The sequence below is a fragment of the Rattus norvegicus genome, chromosome 3 (genome assembly GCF_021556685.1).
Source record: "Rattus norvegicus strain SHRSP/BbbUtx chromosome 3, alternate assembly SHRSP_T2T, whole genome shotgun sequence".
Classification (NCBI taxonomy): Eukaryota; Metazoa; Chordata; class Mammalia; order Rodentia; family Muridae; genus Rattus; species Rattus norvegicus.
Window position 1 is genome coordinate 156,966,707 of NC_141536.1, and position 22,853 is coordinate 156,989,559.

The window sequence follows — 22,853 nt, forward strand, 5'->3', positions numbered from 1 at the left end:
AAAAAAAGAAAAAAGAAAAAGAAAAAAAAGAGGAGAAATTGGAGCATGTGGGTGTGGCAGTAGGTGGCGATTTGCACAAAGGCAGCAAGGCAGTTAAGGAGTTACAAACGCTGTGTTTGAAGGCCTAAGGAGCTGCTCACTTGTCCTCTGAGGTGAGAGGGTGAGGAAGAGAGGAGCCACTGGGAGGGCTGCGGGAAGTAGCTCACCAGGCAGATTGCTCCGGGTCTGTTCCTCAGAGAATGCAAATGCAAGGCAGTGACCCTGAGAAGGTGGAGGAAGAGTGGGGTTGTGAAGGGGAGGGGAGGGAAGGAATGAAAGGGGAGGGCCTCCGGAAGAATCCAGAGCAGAGGACACGGAGGAGAATCTGTACGTTTGTAGCACATTTACAGCTTGATGTTCCTCTGTAACTTCCAGGGGTGCGGGCAGGAAGGACAGCACCCTGGGAGACTTAAGCAGCCGGGGTCACGGGTCACAGGACAGCCCTGAAGCCCCCAGTTCCTGCTGGGAGGAGCAGAAGTTCAGGGAAGCCCCTGAGGTAGGAACGGTGGAGGGTCAGAGTATCCCAGGTTCCAGGGGTGTGCAGATTTGGATGCTAGAGAGAACACCGTGAAGAGCTGAGGTTCCACTGAAGGTGGCAGTCTGAGTGACGTCAGTGCTTGCATTTAGGATGTCACCTCGGACCTTGTCAGAAGGTCCTCTGGCCGCTTCAGACCTTCTGCTGACATCAGAAAATCTAGCAGTATCTTAGGAAGGCTCCAGGGTGACTGCTGTACCCTGAATTGAGAGACCCCCCAGTGTTATCTTCAGAGCGCAGACATTCTGGGTAAGAGGAAGTTGAGAAACAGAGCCGGGGTGTGGGAGGGACCCCTCTGATGATGATATCACGAAGCATTAGGCAAGAGCAGAGCTGGAAAAAGGACTCAGGTGACAATCCTGACCTGCAGTCCAGACAGGAATGGAAGAAAAACCACCATGCCTCCCCCAGAGCCCCAGGAGCCCTGAGGCTGCTTCAGAGCTGGCAGAGACCTCCCCAAAGATGTCCCCATAGTTCCCCAAACCCGTGGATCTTCCACAGGAAGAGAGTGTGAGTGTGATCACTGATCACAGGTGATTTGGAGAGGTACTCGGGCTGCCCAGGTGTGTCCTGTGTGATCATAACACCATCAGCCAAAGACTGGCTGCTGAGGCACGTTGCTGGCTTAGAAGATGGAGTAACATGGGAGCTCCGTTCCAAGGGCAGCTCTCTTATTTCCTAAGAGGCAGAAAGGGGTCCTCTCTGGAGTCCAGGCATCTCCACAAACCCCACTTCGGACTTCTGATCCCCAGAACTGCGACTGTAAATTTTTGACGCTTTAAGCACTACATTTTCTACGACTGTCTCCAAGGCCTGTAGAGTCAGGTGAGGATTGGGGTGGGGTAGGCTCGGGAGCTGCTGGATCTCAGTTAGAGGAGAGTGTGGGGTCTTCTCACCATGGGTTCTAGGAGGCAGTAGGCAGAAGACAGCATTTTAGGAAGGAAAAGATGCAGCCAGTAGCGTCTCTGGGACTCGTGGAAGAGGGGGAGGGAGAATTTGACAGCCTACTATGAGAAGGATGAAAAGCAAAGAGATGGGGTGAGACCGAGCCTTGGAGATGGGAGGCTATGGCGTCCAGGATCTCAGTTTGAGCTCTTAAAGGACATCCCAACTTAGTCTCGTCAGGGTGGGCCTCAAGAAGGGCCAGGGTTGTTCAGAAGACCCGTGGATACTCAGAGGCCCTGGGGACCACTGGCAGTATGTGCAGGGTAACTGGAAATTGAGAGCCTGGGTTTCTGGGAGCCCCTGAGGTTTCAGGGGCAGGCTGCGGTGTTGGCATGCGGCCTGCAGCGGGCGCTGTGGAGTCCCCGCCGCGGCCGCATCTCTCACCTTATCAATCTCCCTCCTTGGGGAAGTTCCAGTTTCACATTTGTCTGGTAAACAGCAGCTGGCTGCCCGCCCTACCTTTACCTGTCCCCTAGGAGTCATTGAGCTACAGCAGAGAGTGCTTTACAGGCCAGAGGGCCTCAGGTGACTACAGGCTGCCGGGAGCAGATGACGGCTTGGCAGCTCAGGGACCCGAGGGAGTCACATCGTTATTGCTTTCTGCAGTGAAGGGAGCTGGCTCTTGCCAGAAAACAACTGCTGTGCAACCAGAAATGAACACACCAAGCCCCACGGGGCAGAGGGAAGGCCTCTCTTGAGATCATTGTTTGGTTTTGAAAAAATGGGTTAGGTAGTAGGAAGTGATTAATTTTTCTGTGGCTGTCTGCTTCTTGTGCATGCCGAACGAAGCTGGTTATGATGTCTGTTTATTCATCCCCTATCCCCCTCATGCACTGATGTTAGCTGGGCTTGGAGAGGCATTCCTGAGCCCAGGCAAGCACTGCCCTCCTCTCCTGGGATCCACAAGGTGAAACAGTCAAAAAGCAAGCTGACACGCAATACCAGCGCTTTCTATGCAGGCAGGCGCACCCACACTGGCTCAGCATGCGGGACCTTGCGGCTGGGGAGGAAGAGCCAGGAGCGCTTCCGGAATTAGGAAGAGAGCACTTCCGGTACTAAGAAAGGAGAACCCAGACGGGGAGATGTAGTCAGAGAGCAGGGGAGGAAAGCTGTGTGAGTGGAGATTGGGAGGAGGGAAGATGGCTGAGCGTGTCGCCTAGGCTCCAGATCTAAACGCTAAGACCCATGAGGTGCTTTGCCTGTAGGCAGAAGGGGATACGAGGTGTCTTGAAACTTGGACTGGCTCTGCTGTGGACAGGATGGGTGGGAAATGTTGGGGGAAACTTGAGGCACCCTGTCATCCAGGCAGATGAGGGGAGGTCTCTGGGCACTGAGGGAGAAGGTGACAAACTCTTCAGAGACAGAGCGGCAGAACTTGCTGATTCATGGGAACTGGTGCCGTGGGGGTTCGGGGCGACCGCCATATTGTTCCTTAAGCAACTGTTTAGATGGGGTTGCTGCAGGCTGGTGGTGGGCAGAGGGAGGGGGCGGAGACCAGGAATCAGAGAATCTCAGGCATGTTAACTAGAAGTGCCCTGTGGCGGGCACAGTGAAGTGCAGTTATGCAGATGGATCCACATCTGGAATCTTGGAAAGGGGTCTGTACTGCTGTGTCCAAGGTAATCCTGGGGAGCCTGGCCTTATGTGGCCTTGTGTCACCAGGAGCCAAGGCCCTGAAACAGAGTCTTGTGGGTCTGCACTGCTCCTCGTGGGACGCTGGAGGGAACTTGGCAAATCTGTCATAGAGGTTCGGTTTATGGTCTCTGCAGAGTGTCATGATGTGCTGTGCAATTTCTGAGTATAGAACCTGCAGGGGATAAAAAGGAATTCTTAAAGAAGTCGGGCTAGGGCAGTCTCCTTGGCTGTACTTCTAGGTTGGGCCATGTACACACAACCCTACTTCTGTGTGCTACCAGGAGGTGGGGCAGGTGGGCTAAGAGGGTGGGAAAGTTTTGTCCAAACTTCATGTTTCCACCACAAAATGTCACCAGGGTTACAGGCCAGTCCCCTCCACCTCCTCATTCACTTTCATTTACTTGAGACTCTTGTGGTTCTGTCTTCTGTTAGAGATTCAACCTATGTGCTTCCTTCTGGTTTATGACCCCAAAGAGGCTGCACCGGCATCTGTCCTACTTTCTCCCCGAAGCCTTCTGAAGCCCCCACTTGTTACCAACCCAGAGCTATGCTTCCCCTGCCCTAATGCTGCTGCGTGTGGCAAGTGACCTCTGCAGACTGCTGTCACCTCAGGTGGCTCCAGTGTGTGCCTTCTTTACATCGTGGGAGTTTTGAAGAGTGGATAGTCTCATCTTTGGCTCTTATGGCCTAGTTAAAAAGCCAAACAAACCCAAACCCCTGTTACGTTTTTTCGGGATCTCGAGGTAAATGAGCTCCCAGCAGGGGCTCAAGGCTCAGTGATGAAGCCCAAAATCTGCCTGGTGAGGCTGTAGGAAACAGACAGCAATCATAAGCCAGTGTCTGTCAGAGTCCTGACACTTGGAAGGTGGCAACTATTGTTCCTGTTTCACATCAGGGGAAACTGAGGAATGGGGCAAATTTATGTGTGCCAGGTAAAGCTTGCACGGTGGTGTAGGAAGGCTTCTACTTTGAGTGGGTGTAGTCTTGTCCCTGTCCTTGGCTGCTGATGCTGGGCATGGAAGGGCTTCAGGAGTTGGGGAAAACTGTTATAGCAAATATTGTAAGGGGTACAGCCAGCGAGGGGTGTGAGCTGCTGGGCAGGTGCTGGGTGTGTGGTGGTGGAGGTGGGGGCTTCCTACCCGTTCAAACCATGTGATTCATTCTGGAGAGCATGTGTTAGTGGTGTCCACACCAGCTACAGGGAGCCATGTGCTCACCAGGAAACTTCTGGAATCTAGACCTTCTAGGTTGCGGGACTCTTTGAGGGCTTCTGGTCTAAGTCACCAGAGGGGCCTGGGACCTCTCAGGTTAAGTGTTTGCAGCCACAGGGACCTATACAACTCCTGTCAGGGTTTGGCATTCCAGTCCACATGGTCCTGCTGGTTGCAGGCATCGGAAGGGGTGGAAGTGAGGTCTAGAGCATCCCAAGTGCACATCGTGTTTGGGTAGAGAGAGCCCTGGAGGTGCAGCCCCCAGAACTTCAGAGCACAGCTCTCAAGGGTGGATGACAGTTGAGTAATATTAAGATTTTAAGAAATAGCAAACCCACCTTTCTTGGGTGCTTTAACTCTTAAAAGGAGAAAAGCTATTTTGAGGAGGAAGGTAGCTAGAAAGTCCTGGAACTTTCTGGAATATATGTTTTTAGGTTTGATTATGACATCCTCTCCTCCAGTAATTCTTGTTAAATGATCAAACAGAAAGTCCCTATCCCTCGTCTGACTGCTTCCAAATGACTTCAGGTACCCAGGGCTTCCTGGAAGTTGGCCCAAGACTGACTCTTTTTTTTCTTTTTTTCTTTTTTTCGGAGCTGGGGACCGAACCCAGGGCCTTGCAGTTGCTAGGCAAGCGCTCTACCACTGAGCCAAATCCCCAACCCCCCAAGACTGACTCTTAAGTCCGATCCTGCCTGTGACCCTAAAAAGAGGGGCAGATCATAGCAGAGACTGAATGGGGAGGATGGGGCAGATCTTAGTTGACCTTGAGACTCTCACTTGGGTGAGCCTTTCTGAGCCAGTGTTCCTGCAACACAGGGCCAGCGGACCCCTCCTGAGCTTATACTCCATGTACACCTACTGAAACTTCCCTTGCTGTCGGAACCCCACTCCTAAGGCCACGCTAACTCGCCCCCCAGAGAAGCAGACACACCCAAGTTAAAGTTGCTCTCAACTGTTTATTGCTAAGCTGTCATCATACAAGCTGTATAAAAATACTTTACATATAGCAAAAATAAACTGCATGAGACTGGAGATTAAAATCGTTTTTGCATAGGAATGTGATCTATTCCGACTCCTCAGACAGTTGGGATTTTCCCAAACCCTGGCCTTCAGACCCCACTGGGGCAACCTCCTGGAATCGGACGATTGTGAGACTCCTGTGAGGGCTGACAAATGACAGGGGGACAGGGGTTCTCTGATGTCTAGGATGCTCCCGCACAATGCTCTGGCCAACCAGAACGCTGGGCTCTTACTCACAGGACATCACTGTCTGCATCCAGTTCATCTAAAGCCTGAGAAAGCAGGGACATTTAGTCCCATCTGCCCCAGGGCTGCACAGAGACGGCATTAACCCTATGACTCCAGTTTCCGGGACTCCACTGCGATCTCAGAGGGGGCCTGCTCAGGGAAGCACCACTCTTAGCCCATTATCAGAGTTAGCTGTAAACAAACTGAATTAGACAAGAACGGTGGCCCTCTGTCAAGGCACGGGGAAGCTGGCTGTAGGGGAAGGTGATGGTGCCTTATTTAAACAGCTGGCTAGACTGGAGGAAAACTTCGAGTTCTGCAGCTGGCTGGTTTGGGTCCATGAAGTTGATGCCCAGGGTCGGGAGACACCAGTGGTGAGGATGTGTCAGGTTCCTCCAGGCTTCCCGGCCAGCAAAGAGCTCAGGAATACTTACCCTAGCCTGGCCGCCTGTGTGTCTTTTCTGAAGCGCCAGATGAATACAGTTGTTAAATAGCCCCGCCCCCTTTCCTGCCATGGTCTGTCAAATGCTGGGCACTGTGGTACGAAAATAAACCAGTTCAGCCTCCCTTAGGTTCTGAGTGATAATTAAAACACATTGGCTTCCGGCCTCTCGGTATGACGGTGTCACCGGCAGCGGGCCGTGGCTGGTGGTGTCTGGTGGTGATGAATGACCAGGCTGCTACGTGTGAACAAGCCATCCCAGGTCTTGGGAGGAACCAGCTTACTCTGTCCATGGCTCCGATGTGCTGGGAAAATGGTGGCCGTTCTTTGGGCGCTGCACATCGGTCACCTGTGAGGACTCCACGTGGTTGGCTCTGTCTGTATCGGTTTGCCTGTAGGATCTTGTCGATAGAAAGACAGAGTTCTGTGGCTTTAAATCACAACCACCAATTAAACCCTTTGTGCACACTTCTCAGGGACAGCTCTGGCTTGAGGACGAAGGAGTAGGCACCTTTCTCAAGCTAGGAAAAGATGTTCTCTTCTACAGAGTCTCCTCCCCTCCCATCCCGAGGTCTTGACAGGACCCGAGGTGAGTCTTTGGATTTGTTTTCCGGAATGAAAAAATAAATCAAGAATATACCATTTCTCTTACAGAAAATGAAGACATAGATGAGAAAAAGACATCTGGCCATTTATAAATATGTCCTAACTCCAACAGGGGGTGAGATATTTTAAGGGCAGATTAAAAAGCATCAAAATACAAGTAAGAAAATAGAATTTAATACCATACTCATCTGGGTGGATAGATATATGTCCCAGCAGTGGTGTCTTTGTACAACCAGGAAGATCTGTGGACTTTGACGAGAAAGCGTCACCTTTAGCAACACGGAACTGTCGGAGCGCCACCCTAACGGCACCACGGATGTGGCAAGGACACACTTCCACCCCTCTGACCCACGTGCGGTTCACTCGTCTTCACTGCTGCGGCATCTTCTCTCACTCGCTTAGATCAGACTGCATCTTCCCATCCCTCCCTGCGACGTTTCCCCTGGAGTCTGTAACTGACCAAACCTTCTTGATTGCTGTCTGCTGCTCATACACGTTCTCTGGCCTGTTTGTCTGGTAATAAATGCTCTCCTTCCTTGGCTGATGGGGGTATTTGTTTATGAGCAAGTAAGCTTCTGAGGCTATCGAGCTAAGACAGTATAAGGGGACGAGCACTGTACACATGTGCGTAAATGCACACACACACACACACACACACACACACACACACACACAGGTATAGGAGTCTTCCTCGCTGACACGTCTAGAAGACTAATGGGAACTGAGTTAGCCCTTTGTCACAGGACAAAGCCTGTGGACAGTGCAGCTGAGTTACCGACTACAATTGCAGGAAGGCACTTGGGTAAAACTTGGAGATATCTGAGGAAGGGCCTGATTCCCTCATGTGCAAAGTGTGGCTCTCGGCCAGGGCAAGTGCGAACTAATCACTCACCAAACCCTCATTACCCTTCCCCAGAGAAGCCAGCCTTGCTCCAGTCAGAAGCTGCTGTCCGTAAAGGGCCAGCAGAACGTTTCTTGTTTAGCAGGAAGTACTCAGAATCACAGAGGCTTAGTGCTCAACTTCTTGAGGACATTCTGGGTTCAAAGGAGAATTCTGCTCAGGTCTATGCATAGGGTCGGTGGATGAAAGCCCAGCGCTGCTGCTATGGGAGAGACACACTTTTCAACTTCAAGCTGAATCCTAGGCATGGGGTATCTGTCTGGAGAGGCCGCTATGGCTGGCCCAGCTCCCAAGATTTATTTTCGGGTGGCCTTGTCAAGAGAGCGAGTGGGGGTATAAGAAACCAACCATGGGGTTGGGGATTTAGCTCAGTGGTAGACCGCTCGCCTAGCAAGCGCAAGGCCCTGGGTTAGGTCCCCAGCTCTGAAAAAAAAAAAAAAAAAAAAAAGAAACCAATCATGGCTATTTAGTCACTGTGGCTTGCTTCTCGGGTCCTCTGCCTAGCAGACAAAGCCGAGAAAGTCACTTTACAAAGATGCCCAACAGAGATATCTGGGGAAAAGGCAGGGGGAGAAGAAAACTGCACCAGGGGAGGAAGACCATGAAGGACTGCCCAAAGCAGGGAGAGTGTGTGGATTCCACAGGACACACAACCTGGTCAAGCAGGGCTTGATCACACTAAGGCATACGCTGGCGTGGATCCACTTGACTTACAGCACATGCAGCGAGCGCTTTGCAGTCTATGGAGGCTTTAAATGGATTCAGGTTAAAACAAAAAACTGGGGTGAAGCCAGCACTTTCCTGCTTTGAGTTTAGGGCAGAGGGAGATTTCAGCCCCTTTGTTCTGTTTGGTGGTGGTCATGAAAAACACCTGTAGGTTTTGACTAGTTTTGGTGGTCTTAGCTCCTTAACAGTCAATGCAAGAACCCAGAAGAAGGTTCTCTTGACTTCTGGGTGGAGGAGGTGGAGAGGGGAACCTTCAGAAACATTGTGCTCAACAGGCAGCCCAGGCTGGATCCCACCAGAGGTCTGGTGCAGGCAGCAGGGTTAGGGAGTAGCTGGCCAAGAGGGAGTAGCTGGGTGAGAGGGAGTAGCTGGACGAGGGAGGGCGCAGCCGGGCAGCCTCTTTGGTTGGCTCTTCGAAGCAGAGGAAAACACAACAAAGGCCCAGAAGCTAGCAAACACGTACATGTGTTATAACTTAAGGCTGAGAAGGTGGAACAGGTGGTCCTGTCAGGGTCAAGGCAGTTTGACTTTGGAAAGAGAAAATTCAAAATGAAGCTTTGGTATGGCCCAGCTGGTGCATAGATGACTGTCCAGTTCAGCTCCTACAGAGACCGGGCGGGACTCTTGGGCCATGCGCTTTTGGTTGCTCTGTCTGAAGACCCTTCTCGATGGAGCCATGTCTGTGGGGTACCATGGTTCCTCCGGTTCTCCCGCCAGCGCAGCCCCCAGGTCTCGGGCTCAGCATCCTGGTGAGTTGAGAGTGAGGCTTTGGTCAGCAGGCAGTTGCTTTTCTTGTCCAGTCACCGTGGACATCAGCTAAGATGCTCTTCGAGAGGCAGCAGGCTCCCAGGCTCCAACACCAACTGCCTGCACTGCGCACGTGCAGTGTTCCAGTCAGAGACGGCGGGAGGAGACAGAAGGGGTCCAAAGTAGAAGGCGTCGTGCGATACTGTTTGCTTCTAGGTCTGATTTCGGGAGGGAGGTCCCGAAAACTCCTTCCTGATGATTTCATTAACTAGAAGAGGGGAAGAGAATTTTTAAAAAAAGACGTGAGCTGACACCCAGACTGGTCATCCAATTAGATGCTACTTTCTGCATCTTTCCTTGTGAAGATCATGTATCCATTTTAATACAAATGCCTACCTACACAGTGACGTACCGCTGTCCCACCCAAGTGTCCCAGCTTGCTCCTGTGGTAATATGTTCCGCTCTCTCCATTTCTGTCCCTTAGTTCACGTACTTAAGCCACTGTGGGTTACCAAACTGCTTCTGTGATTACCTCAAAGCACCTAGCATGTGAACCTATCACATCCGATGAGAAACAAAACCCCTTAAAACCCCAAATCCAGAGCCCTTTAAAAAACAGAGGGGGTGGGGAGCTGGGGACTCAACAGTCATAGCTAACTGGATGCCCGCTTAAATAAAACTTCTATTTTTTGCAGGCATAACCAGGGGTCCTCCAGTGCTCAAAGACTATGCATCAAGGCTCCTGGACTGGAGAGGTCCACAGAGGGGATTGGGAGCCAGTCTCCTTTCCCAGTCAATATGTGGTCCTAGTAGGAACTGTAGGCATGACGCCAGCCCCTGGCATGGAGAAGCGATCTAGCCTACGCCAACTGGGCGGCTCCTCTGAGGTGTGAGTTACTGAAATGAGGTGGGAGATCCTAGCACAGAGGATCTGGCCCATGGTTCCTCCTAGCACCCCAGAGATCAGCACCAGCACACACAGGAGGCTGTGCAGCCCATCCCCAGAGCAAATGTACATCTTTGGTCAACTGAGCCAAGCAAGGGTGCAAAGGGATCCCCTCCTCATGGCCGCGCCTTAGTTTCTCCTCTGAGCTGTTGTCTGAGGCTTTGAGATTGAAACAGTGTTTCCGGCAGAGAAGCCTCCAGAGAGACTGGCCCTCAATCCGGGATCTAGGAGGACTGAGGTTCTTCCTCCTGGGAGGCCCCTGCCTCAGTGAGTCTGTGACACCATGTCAACAGGGATGTGGGTTGGTACAGTTTTAAAGGACAGACGTATCCAGGTTTGTCTCTGAGCTGGACTGGCCCTGTGCCTCTGCTGGTCTGTGACTCAGGGTGGGTGCCTATCTTTACAATGAGACTCCCAGCAGCACGGTCATGTATCACCCTTCTGCTTTCTGTTACATTTAACTGGTGTGCTGGGGGTGAGGTAAAGGATGTGTGGTGGCAGGCAAGTAGAGCTCAGGGGACAAACCACTGATGTCTGTCCTCTCCTCCCACCCTGTGGGCCATCAGGCCTGAAGCAAACACCTTTACCCACCCAGCCGAGCCATCTCACTGGCTGTTTTTGCTTTTAACTTTTTGGGGGTGGGGAGATGGGTCGTGGACACGTATGCTAAGCACTTATGATGTAGACTATGCCGGCCCTGAACGACAGATGGGCAATCCTCCTGCCTCGGTGCTGGGATTACAGGCATGCACCGCCGAGTGGACTTGGAAGAGTTGCTGTGAAGATGCTAACCGTGGGGTGGGTTGAGTGAGTCTGCTGCACTGCACTGGACAGCTGATAGCAGTCACAGTCAGGAGCACACTGGCCTGCCCTCAGTGCTTTGCATGGGAAGGTTGGGCTCAGCTCAGTGTTCCTCAAGTACCTGCTGGAGTCAGGGTCGGGGTCAGAATGCCACTTGTGACATAACTTGATGGCGAGCTTGGCTGTGCTGATATAACCGTTACACGCCTCAGTTTCTCAACCTATAAACTGGATCCAAAAATATTACTGCTTCCTAGCCCTGTGAGCGTGGGGACATCATCCAGTGAACAGTTACAGTGCCCAGGATGGAACAGGTGTGGGCTTGCAGAACAGGTCGCCAGGTGTGTCCGGTATGTTCAAGAGTGAACCCTGGAACCTCAGTGTTACAAACATTTCCCAGACGTTAAATAGCTCTGCTAACAGGCCTCCGGGGGCTGGACTCGTAGGTCAGCTGACTGGACCATGTGGGAGGGGACTCTACTGCTGTGTTCCAGGTGCCAGCTTAGTCCCTGGGGACCCAGAATGCAGCGTGCCACCCCAGCTCTGCCCCTGCATCCCTGCCAGGGCCCAGTGAGCTGGTGGCCCCACAGCCCAGGTTTGCTAAAAATATGTTATAGGCATTGCTTTGGGCCCCGTGTGCCCTCACCAGGGGTCTGCTCCCTCACCAAGGGTCCACTCCCTCAGAGGAGTGTGGGACCGGAAGGCTGGAAAACCTCTAGCAGCCAGAGAGAAGTGGTGCTGCCTTCTCTTGAGGCAAGGTGTTTCCTACCAGTGGGAAGCTAGCTTCCAACCACATCTTGAGTATTCAGTCAGTGATTCCCATGTCAGGCCATTAACACTGGAGGCTGGTAAGTGAGGTTGTTACCAAGTTGAAACGCTTCTAGCAACCTCTCTGGTGCTGGCTTTTTTCCCCCCTAAAATCCCTCTTGTACCTCTGGCTATAGGCAAGAAACTTCTAGAACACATACCAACCAGATGATGGCAATCCCATTGTTCTACCTTAGGCTAAAAACCTGGGCTCCAAGTTCTGAGGGGCTCTGTTCAACCTCTTCATCCAGTGTCCCCCTCATGGGCCACTAGGGGAGGGGACAGCCCTTTGAATGTAGTCCATGATGCTCACGATGACTTTGTCCTTTATCTTCCCATTAGGAAGGAGAGTCCCCAACGCAGCCCTGCCACCACCTTCTTCCTCTGTCTTCTGTCCACCTTCCTCACCCTCTCTTCACCATGGTTAAATTCTCCTATTTCTAAAACCCCTGCTCTGGGCCAACCCCCTACCTGCTTTCCAGAGTCTCTCTTAGGATCCTGAGGTCTGTCCCTTTGTGCCTCACTTCCTACCACTGTCTGGGCATGCATGGTCCCAGCTTCCACCCTTCCAATGCTCACCACCAGAAGCCTCCGGTCCCCCACAAGGCTGATGCCATCCCTGCCTCTTCCACAGTTTATATCTTCCGCCCATGCCATCCACAGCCCGGACGGAAGGCTCCTCACAGCAGCTGTGCTTGCCGTCCTGTCCCTTCCTTTCCTGGCAACTTGCTATTGCCCTGTGTACCTGGCTGTATCCTGTACCTGGGATGTAGAAGTACCCAGTACTGGCATGGGGGACACAGATCTTCAAAAGGGATAGACACGTCAGGTCCCACGTCAAGAGTTGGGTATGGCTCCCAAGGGTGACTTGGAGGTCAGATTCTCTTTTATTTATCCCATGAATCCTCCGAATATCTCCCCTCCGCTAGCTAACCCCTTCCTCCTCCTACCTTGGACCATGAGTCCTCACATGGCCCTACCTGCTGTCCATATCTAACTTCCTATCTGTCCTGGTTCCAATGCTACCTGTTCCTGACCTCATCAGAAGTCAGCATGGAACCCAAGTCTCACAGATTGGGCCGTGTATAGAACTGTGTTGGGGGGCTGGGGGCTGTTACTGGCCTAGAAATCTTATCTACAAAAGAACGATCATTCAGATTTTCTGACGATGGTGGGACTATTAATTCTCACCTCAGCCCTATTAGCATAACCACTCTGTCGATACATGCTGTACAGGCTGGCAGTCTCTCACTGCCACAGGCAAAGATTTGAACCCAGAGCCCACTGTGTTAACTCATTGAATCTGCAGCCCTCATGGCTGGCCAAAAATAAATTGTTCTGTGAGGTAGAGCATTCACCTCTTTTTGTCTCTGGAGCCCCAGCATCCTTGCTGTATTTCGTGCAGGAAAAGGCCCGGTACCTTCTGAGTGAGAGTGGTCAGGGTCTGAAGCAGGTTGGTCTGCCAGGAAGCACCACATTCTAAGAACGTGGGTCGGGGGAGGACAGCCAGGCATAGAACTGCCAGCCCACTGAGGAGGACCATGTCTCTAACTTCAGTGTGACTTCAAGTCTGACCCCTGAGGCTGCCACCAGGAAAGATGGACAGATTCTAAATGCATCAAAACCATTGCATTTTCAGTATCACTGACGGTTGTTCATATACAAAGAGACACTAAGGACGCAAATCAATAAAAATGGCTACAGACATTAAAAAGCCCATGCCAGGGCCCAGCCGATACGTTTGGTAAAAGACTAGGTACTGTTTTCATATTTGTGGGTGCTGGGTCTTCTCTCAACTGTTGAGACAGCTATAGGCAAATCAGCATCGATGTATCTCGATAAAACTTTATTGACAAAACAAGATTGGGGCCGGATCAAGCCTCCCCACCATAGTTTGCCAATGGCAGACAGGTAAAGCCTACCTGGGGGTTCATCAATCTGGAGAAGCCAGAGCTATTACTTAAGAATTAACCTGGGTTGGTTTAGCGGTTAAAGTTCCAGAGCAGTGGGTCTCAACCTTCCTAACCCTGAGACCCTTTAACGCACTTCCTCATGTTATGGTGACCTCCAACCATAAAATTATTTTGTTGCTACTTCGTAACTGTAATTTTGCTACTGCTATGAATCGTATGCAGAAACGAGTGACCTGCAGCCCCTGTGGGAGTCATGACCCACAGGTCGAGAGCTGCTGTTCTAGATGCTAGAGTGGACTTATCCGAGGAATTCATCAGGACATTCAGGCATCTCCTCGCTGGCCTCCTGACTTTAACTGAGCACCAGGCTCTCAAACTTCAGTTTGCAGATGGAAGGTCACCCCTCTGTAGAGGTGCAAGGCAAGGGGCTCTCAGGGGTTCTGATTACCACCCACCCCTTTAGTCGCCAACTCTGGAATGGCACCTACAGGAAGGAACAGGGAGACCCTATTGTGTCTCTTCCAAACCTCATCTGTTTTCTACCACTGGGTCAAACTGTAGCCAGAGAGCCCCTCCTGCAGTCAGGACAGGAAGCTGGAGGCTAGATTCTGGGTCTGGAATGACCTCCCCATACCCAACCTCCAACTGGCTCCTCGGCTGTGCCCAGGTCAGGAAGGCATCCCATCTGCTGAAGTCCCGAGAGTCTTCTCTAGAGCTCTGGGCCTGAAGCACTGGCCTTCCCTGTCGCTCAACCCAGAGATGTTATCTGGGGACATAGTGATGGGACTTACTTTCTGCAGAAATGTCCTCACACCTTTTCTGAGTCCCCCATCCTGGGACGCCTAAGAACTTTCTAGAACATAGCCAGGCCATCCATGCAGGCTCAGTGGAAAGGACAGAATCTGTGATAGGTCAAGGGCCAGACCTAGTGAGGGGTCTGAGGGAGGCTGGGGGTTGGATCAACCGCCAAGTTCTCAGGCTCAAGAAGCACCATGCACCCTTGAGGGCCTCATCGATCTGAGCATAAAGTATCTGCATTTTTTAATCGGTCTGATTCCTGGGCCACAGTGGATGCTGGTCTAGGGAGGGCTGGTGCAGTGAATACCCTTGACCACAACGAAGTTTGAATCCTTGCCGTTAGGTGGGACGTACACCCCGCTTTCCCATAAAGGGCTCACTGTAGTGCCAGGATGCCTTTTTCTTCTGGGACATGAGGGTCTGAGCTGTCAGCTCCTCTGTGGACTTCTACTCACTATTTTGGTTGTGTTGTTGTTGTTTAGACTGTCTTTTCGAGACAGTTTCTCTGTGTAGCCCTGGCTGTCCTGAAACTCACTCTGTAGACCAGGCTGGCCTCAAAGTCGCAGAGCTCTACCTGCCTCTGCGTCCCCAGTGCTGGGATTAAAGGTGTGCACCACCACTGCCCAGCTTCTTCACTGCTTTTGACTGGGAATTTAGCGACTGTGCCAAGGACATCTGGACCTTGCCCAAGAGGTAAAGGGTGCTGCTTCCACTGAGAAAAAGAAATGGAAACCACCCATGGCCCAGCACCCGATATAGTGGCAACGTAATGGCCCAGAGAGCTCAGTGGTACCAGCTGTGACGTCTGGCTGCTCACATAGCAAGGGCATGGGAAAATCAACTTTCGCCTTAACCCATGGTGACCATATTGTCAAAGAGCCTACCAAGCTTGTCCCAGCCAGTCTGATTTGGCCACCTGACCCTTTCATGCAGCCCCAGAGGCCAGAGTCAGTGAAGCTGGATGGAGAGGGGAGGAGCCAAACAAGGGCATTGTGTACTCTGGGAAAGCCACACTCTCGCTCCCGGTCACGGGTCAGGTCAGTGCACATTAGCAATAACTTAAAGGCCAACCCCTTAAGCCATGGCTAACATGAAACATTTCCTGGCTGGCTTCCTGGGGCTTCTACGTAATTCAGAGCCCACACTCCTAAATGAAAGCTGAGTATGCACAGTATTGTCTCAGAACGACTGGCCCTGAAGGCCACTCCTGTAGGGTACAGGGGTCCCCCAGGACAGCATGCAAACCCTGGCGTTCACCCCACCCCCACCTCACAGACTGAGAATCTGGAGTTGTCCCACCCTCGAGAGCAGGAGGGACAGTTGGCCAATGAGAAAAGAGGGTCTCGGGGTTGGCACATCCTCTGTGACTTAACAGTGAGCTCAAGGTGAGAAAACACAGCTGGAGACCCCAGGGAGAAGTAGAAGAATCATTACCTTTCACTTTGATTTCTCGGATCAAAGACCAGTCACTCGGTCTCATAATATGTTTTGTATCCAGCTAAGGTGTGTGTCTATCAACTCTGAAAGAGATGTGCAAAACCGTTTTTGAGAAGAAAAGGAAAAGTTACCTTTGAACTCTATCATGCTTCCAATTTGTTTCCAGCTACACAACCCAGCATGGAACCTCACCCCTGGACTGGAGTTTCAGGCCGGTTCTGTATTTGTTACCTTAACTACCGGACCTGGATGAACCCAGCAGCTGAGGTCAGTGCGAAGCACTGAGCCCAGGGACTTTTATGCAAAGAAGGGGTGGCAGTCTCTGAGGCAAAATACTTGAGCAAGATGAGGGGTTGGGCATGCCTCTACGCAATACTGGAGGCCTCTTGCCTATCGCTGGGGCCTGTCTCAGAGACGAAATGAAGTTGGCTTCCTCTAAAGCCCAGAAAAAAGGAATCCCAGGAAGAACCCATCTACTGTGACATCCTTCTCCAAAGATAGCAGCTCAGAGATCAAACATACATTCCTAAAAAGTCCCCCAAAGTTACTCACGCCAAAGCCTTTTGCCCTTCAGAGCGATGGAGACCCCTGAAGAGGATGGGCTTGTCTTTGGGGTTTTTTGTTGTTTTGTTGTTTGTTTGTTTTTTAACCCAGCTGTTGTGTTCTCTCTTCACTCAAGCTTTCAGTGCCCTGTCCTCCCTGTCCTGTCTGGAGAGTTCACATAGGCCTGAGGCCCCTTTGATGCAGAGAACTTTGGGTTCTCTGAGGTCTTTTGTTTCCGGGAGATGGGGGTTCCCCTTCCCCTACTAAGCTGGAATCTACTCTCAAGGAGAGTTGGGACTCCCTGGGGCCTCATCCAAGGGAGGAGAGTTTTTCAGTGTTTACAGCCAGACTTCAACTTCCAGTGGAGGTGAGGTTGGTTCCCAGCTGACCTGGGACTGTAGGGTTCTTGTCTTTTTGCTCTCTAAGTGATGTGGGGACCCTGCCTCTCACCGACTCTCCTGAGATACAGATGGCTGCTATCCAGGGTTTGAGGCAGCTGTGACTGGCTTTCCCTGTCTGCTCCCCCAGAATCCAGAGCAAGCGTTATCAGGCCATTCCTTGGTTAAAATAGAATTCTCCCTCCAGTGGCCACATTAGCTGTTTAAAGCCCTGGCCAGCACCTCTGAGCCACACACTTAGGATGTCTTCGGTATAGCTCTGACTTGACACGGCTTCAAAGCGGTGTCTGGACCTTTTAACTGACTCCCCACATTCCCAGTGTACTCTGTTTCTGTTTTGATTTACTTTTTTCTTTTGAGACAGGGTCACATGTCTCCTAGTCTGGCTTCTAGTCCGTAGCTAGGAATGACCTTGAACTTCTGATCTGCCTACAGTGTGACCTTACGGGCATGTGTCAGCATGTCTGGTTCTAGGTGGTGCCAAACCCAGGACTTGCTAGGCAGGCATGTTACCAACATATCACCAACCTTGGACTTACTGTGGGAAATGCAGATGAACACCCTTGGCATTTGCTGACCCCCTTCCCACATTTCACTCGCCATAAATGTTCCTAGGTCCAGCCTAGAACAGACTAACAGCTATTACCTGGCCTAGGCTTCCATATTAGGTCCCTGCCTGTCTGCAAGAGGACCACCTCCTCCCCCACCGCTTGCTGTTCCTTGAAAAACAGGTCAGAAGTGCCACATGGCTAAGGGTTTCAGTGTGTCCCCATAACATCAAGCCAAGCAGCCCCGAGGGGAAAGAGCTGTCACACACATGGCTTCAAGGCCAGAAGAGAACACCAGACCACTTAGTGCTATACTCCAAAGGTCCTGCTTGCCTGCCCCACCTCCATGGACACAAATGCTGGCCCCAAAAAAGGGGAGCCTGTACCTCAGAATGACAGTGCCCCTCTCTGAGGTTTGTAAGCTGAGGCTTCCTGTTAGTGATAAGATTTCTCAGCTGCTCTTGGTGAAAGCCAGAGGCGGGAAGCCAGAGGCAGGGCCTCTCTCGGTCTGATGCCTACAACTCAAGTGGAGTCTTTGACTCCAACCACCCATCCCTCTGGGCTGCTGAAGAGCAGGCAGCCCCAACTGCAGCCTCTCACCTGGCTCAACGTTTGGTGGAAGCCCTGTTCTCAGGCCACGTTGCTGAGGCCAAGAAAGGAAGTGACTTTGTTTCTGCAAACCCTACAGCTTCCACCAACCTTTCTCTGGTATCTATGCACCAGCTCTGGTTCTAAGGAACCCCTTTGGGGTTTGAACCAGAGGCTGAAAACCCCTTTATCCGGAACTCCTGAACTGGGGAGCCTGCCAGCCAGGAACCAGCCCCGGGGACTCCCATTTAGGTTTGCCCAAATTTGAAAGACCTTCAGGATACCCCGGGTAAGGATGCTGTGATACCTTTCAGAAACTTCTGGAATGAGGGCACTGTGGCTTCTCCTATGGTCTCTCATGGAGCCTCAGTTTCCCTAATTATGTAACCTCTGTGGCATGAGCTGTGCTTAGCAATGATACCTATGGTCTTCTCATGAAGAGGAGAAGGGGGTCCAGGACCCTCTGAAAACTACCATTCTGCCTCCCCGAATGTTCCAAAAGGAAGTAGGCTCCGCAGACCCCTGTGAGGGTTCTGGCTAGTTCCTGGGAATACGGAGATGGGCATCAAGGGGCTTGTGTAAGAGCACCCCGCTATCCAGGCTGTCTCCCCAAAACCATTGGTCTTAGAATCCCTGCCCAATTTGGGGGTTCCTACAAGACTACAGCTGGACTCCACTTCTACCCACGAGCGCTGTGGATCAGACAGTCGAGAACTGGTTTGCTTAAGCTACAGTGATTTCTATGAACACAGAGTCAAGGATCCATCATCTGGCCAGCTTCCTGACTCCTGGGGCCACAGGCATATGTATGCAGAAGTCCCAGCACCTGTGAGAAAGTGCTCTCTCTCTCTCTCTCTCTCTCTCTCTCTCTCTCTCTCTCTCTCTCTCTCTGTGTGTGTGTGTGTGTGTGTGTGTGTGTGTGTGTGTGTGTGTGAGAATGAGAGTTGTGGAGCCAAAGGGCAACAGAAGGTTGAGGGAGGAACGGGCTCAGTCTGATGGCTCTAAGGTCCCAGTAGGCCTGGTAGAGAGCCTGCTCCCAGGACATTCAGATGGACTTGAAGCCTGGAAAGAAACACCAGGAAGTGCAGCCTCTCTGTCAAGTCCCGGGCTGAGTTCACCCCTCAGCTGGGTTCCTAACCCCTTGCTCAGCAGAATGTCTCCTAAGCAGGGACACCTCTCCTGTCAGTCAAGCGAGCATCCAGAAGCTTCTACGGCAAGCATAGCATAAGGCCGCTGCTGACAGAGCCGTGTGTCAGCTCCTCCCCTTCTCCGCTGTAGCCCACCCCAGACTCCTCAAGGAGACCGACTGTGAAGCGGGGACTGCCATATTGCCACTGCCCTGTTATCGGGGCTGATGCAAGAGGCTGGGTGTTCAGGAAGCAGCCATCCAAACCCACAGAGCGGCTGTGACCACAAACAAGATGAAGACATAGCTAACTGGGAAGCCATGATTCTCGGTGGGGTTGAAAGGCTTAGTCAAGGTCTGCGGCTCGACTTCTGAGATTGCATGTGTGCACGGGGTGGGATTGAGGCTGGAGGAGGGCGGCTCAGGCCTCCGTCTGAAGTAGCAGGTGGGGACAGAAGCAGTAAGAAAGCTCCTCCCCTCCCTTCCCCGTGCCCCTGTCCTCACATCAGAGATCACGCAGGGTCCAGCCTCCGTGGGTGAGATCCCCAACTGCTGACCCAGCTTCTAGAGACCTTCTGTCATAGGCCAAGTGACTGAGTAGTTTCTGACCCTCACATAGACTCACCTTCTAGATTCTTCTATGCCGTGCCACCACACACTCACTGAGTCCCCTACACACACATGGTAGTCTTAGTTACTACTACCAATGCCATGGTGCCCGCTTCCTTTGCACAGACCCCACCACATATCTCTGAATTCTGGGCATTTGGAGTCTTCCCTTTACCACAGGCTACTCCAGGCACAGGCGCCTCCCTCCTCCATTCTAGATTCATTAGCTGCCTGGAAAGAATCCACACAAGGCCTAGGCCCTATCTTAAGTCTCCTCTGGTGACAACCAGCCCTCACCCCTGTTAATCCTTGTGTGATGGCATCTGAAGATGGGGCCCTCCAGTCTGGGGATGAAGTTTAGGGACTGGTACCCTCCCTAGAATGCACTGAAATCCTAGGTTCCATGCCAAACCTCACAAAATCCAAGATGAGGCAGCCGTGAGGGAGCCACAATGCCTTCCCAAGAGACCCCAGAGGCAGTCTGTCTCACAAATGCAGCAGGAAGGCTTATCTGTAAACCAAACAGAGCCCCAGCACAGAGCCTGTCTATGCTACCCCGATCTTGGGTGTTTAGCACCCAGAACTGTGAGGGGATGGATGTCTGTGAGCTCTTGTTACACAGCCTGAGTGACTGCTACAGTCTCAAGAGGCCTGTTTTACCAAAGCAATCCCTCCACAGTGTCCTGAGCCATGCCCACCGGCAGGCTTCAAAGTTAAGAGGCTGCCTGCCCAGTACCACAGGGCTAGCCTGTGGCGGGATGGACCACAGGGTTAGCCCGTGATGGCGGGCTTTACCTTCAGATGCTGCCGTCTGCTCTGTCTTGCTTGTGGGCATCCCTGCCCATCTTTCTCTAACCCTGGCATCCTCACCGTCCTCCAGCTCTCTCCAGCTAACAGTCTTACTTCACAGCTGTCCGTCCGCCTCAGGGAGGGCAGATGTCAACTGTTCAGTACGGGGCCACACGCAGAGGGAAGGACTCGGGACAAGCATCACGGGGAGACCCTGCTCATAGCCAGTCTGCCAGGCTCCAAATCTGCCACGTCCTTTCGAGGGACTGTTCTGGGCCACCTCTGTAAAGGTGACAACAGGCACTCCTAACATCCGGCTTTGGATGGCATTGGTGGTGGCTAAAGAGCCAGCCAATATGATGTCACAGGCATTGAGGCAAAAAAGCCTATTTTTCACAGCCTCGAGCCTCAGTTTCCTTATCTGTAACATGGAAACCACTACAGAAGACAACCAGCGGGGTTGGGGATTTAGCTCAGTGGTAGAGCGCTTGCCTAGCAAGCGCAAGGCCCTGGGTTCGGTCCCCAGCTCCGAAAAAAAGAAAAAGGAAAAAAAAAAAAGACAACCAGCTCTTTGCCTATATCCGTCCTTAACATCCACACGGCCTTCTTCCCGCTTCTGAGGACCATCCCCTGGGGAGTATCTGTATCTTCAGAGTGGGAGGGTCCAAAGTACAAATCACATCCTGTCCCCACAGGCCTTCCCTGCCCCCATGGAGCACCAGCTGCCTCAGGCTGACCACGTGTGGAATAGAATTCTGAGTCACCGAGTGCTGCAAAACACGGGCCTCGGGCCTCGGGAAGCCAGCTCCAGCAGCAGCCTGCACCCAAATTACTTGCAAGGCCTCGGGGCTTCTGAGAAAAATGCCTTGTTCCAAACTGTCCCCAGCTCTCAGGATGAGTAAACGCAGCAGCTCTGAGCCTCTGATTTCAAGCGAGAGGCAGAGGTGCGAGCCAGGCAAGAGCTGCAGGGTGGGGGTGGGCAGAGCAGTTTGCACCAAGCTCCGAGGTGGTCAACAAACCACCTATCGTCAGCAGCACCAACCCGGAGAAAGATTTCCAGTCTGTGATATGCAAGCAACCCAGGACAGTGTGGTGGGGCCTGATCCAGCACCCTTGTTTCTGACCCATGCCAACCTGGCGCCTCCACTGGGTGATGTTTCTAATTAGCTAGAGCTCTGTGAAGGGGCCTACGGAGGGAGGAGTAGGGCTGTGTGTCAGGGATGCATAGAAGAGGCCACCCTGGGGGTGAACGGCTGGCCAGCCAAGTTCACCTTTGGAGTATGGAGAGAACCATCTCATTTGGGCCTTTGTCACCTTGGACATTTGTCACCCCGCCTTGTCCCATCTGAGACATATTAATGGAGCCAGTGTACGCAGATGCATCTGAGCGAGACCCTGGGCACATGCTAGGGCACATAATCTCCCTAAAGTGTTTATGATCTAAGGGTGACCTAATACCCCGTGTAGTTCTGAGGCCCCAAGAGCTACCTTACGGGGAGGGACACAGAAGACAAGACAGCCAGCTGGTTCCAGAACCCACAAGAGGTCTAACACGGCACCACAGCTCCCACGACGCTCCCTGTCTCACAGCCCATAAACAGTTCCTGTCAGCTGACACAGGGTAGAATGACCAGACAGAAACAAAACCAACCGAATGGCCAAGGCCCAGGGAGAGCCCAGCCTTGAGGAAGCCTCTGATAGGCCCCGTGGACCACAGGCCCATGGGGAAGACTGCATATCCCAGTAGGTGGAAATATAAGCAATTAGCCATGGCCCTGGATGCCAATCCCAAGTAGAACAGCGTAGGAGGATGTGAGGGCTCCTGAGCCTGGAAGTAACATGGTGGAGTCCCTCAGGGATGTGAGAGGAGAAAGACCCCTTCGCTGGCCCTTGAACTTGAACTCAGGACGGCTGGTGCGCTGTAAAAGCTCAGCCCGAGACCCAACAGTGCTGACCCTGCACGACGCGGTGGGGCCCTGCATGTCTTTCAAGCTGTGGGTGGCAGCGCGGAGGAAGGGAATAACCAGAGTCACATTAAGTGCAGACTTTCCAGAAATGAATTCAGCTAAAGGGAACTCCAAACCGCTCACCAAAAGACACCGTTTACCACACACCCATGAAAGCTGTGAGACCGGAGAGATGGCTTGGTGGTTAAGAGTGTATACTGCTCTCCCGGAAGACCAGAGTTTGGGTCCTGGTACCCACTTTGGGCAGCTTCATAATCTCCTGTAACTCCATCTCCAGAGACTCTGACGCCCTCTCCTGGCTCCTGTGGGTACCTGCACTCATGTGCATACACCCACACACACAAGTACAGTGGTCAGACAGTGGTATCGGTGGCCACTGTGACAGGGCAGAGCAGGGAGTGACCCGTGTCGGTGATGTAACCACATCAGCATGCACCACACAGCCTGAAACAACACCACAGGCAGGTGTCACCTGAGAAAGAATTCTGGGTGCCTATGCCAGGAGGCAAAGGCAATCCCAGGCAGTGCTGTCTCTAACAGCAAGG

The 22,853-nt window shown here is 52.3% G+C and overlaps 1 protein-coding gene and 1 long non-coding RNA gene across 7 annotated transcripts in view; one reads left to right on the top strand and one right to left on the bottom strand.

Moving 5' to 3' along the window:
- Nucleotides 1–2,554: 2,554 nt before the first annotated feature.
- On the top strand, nt 2,555–7,205 carry LOC102554533 (uncharacterized). The gene is made up of 2 exons (XR_015684875.1): nt 2,555–3,138; nt 6,713–7,205. It is a non-coding gene; the product is annotated as an uncharacterized LOC102554533 (long non-coding RNA).
- The window catches only part of Nfatc2 (nuclear factor of activated T-cells 2), a 132,137-nt gene continuing 114,588 nt past the window's right edge, over nt 5,305–22,853 (bottom strand). For 3 of the 6 annotated variants that reach the window (XM_087652415.1, XM_087652413.1, XM_087652411.1), the window contains exons 10-11: nt 15,738–15,823; nt 5,305–9,306 (exon numbers count right to left, since the gene is read on the bottom strand). In XM_087652415.1, the coding sequence (XP_087508541.1) occupies nt 15,780–15,823 (44 nt within the window). In that variant the 3' untranslated portion in view covers nt 5,305–9,306; nt 15,738–15,779. 6 annotated transcript variants of the gene reach the window in all.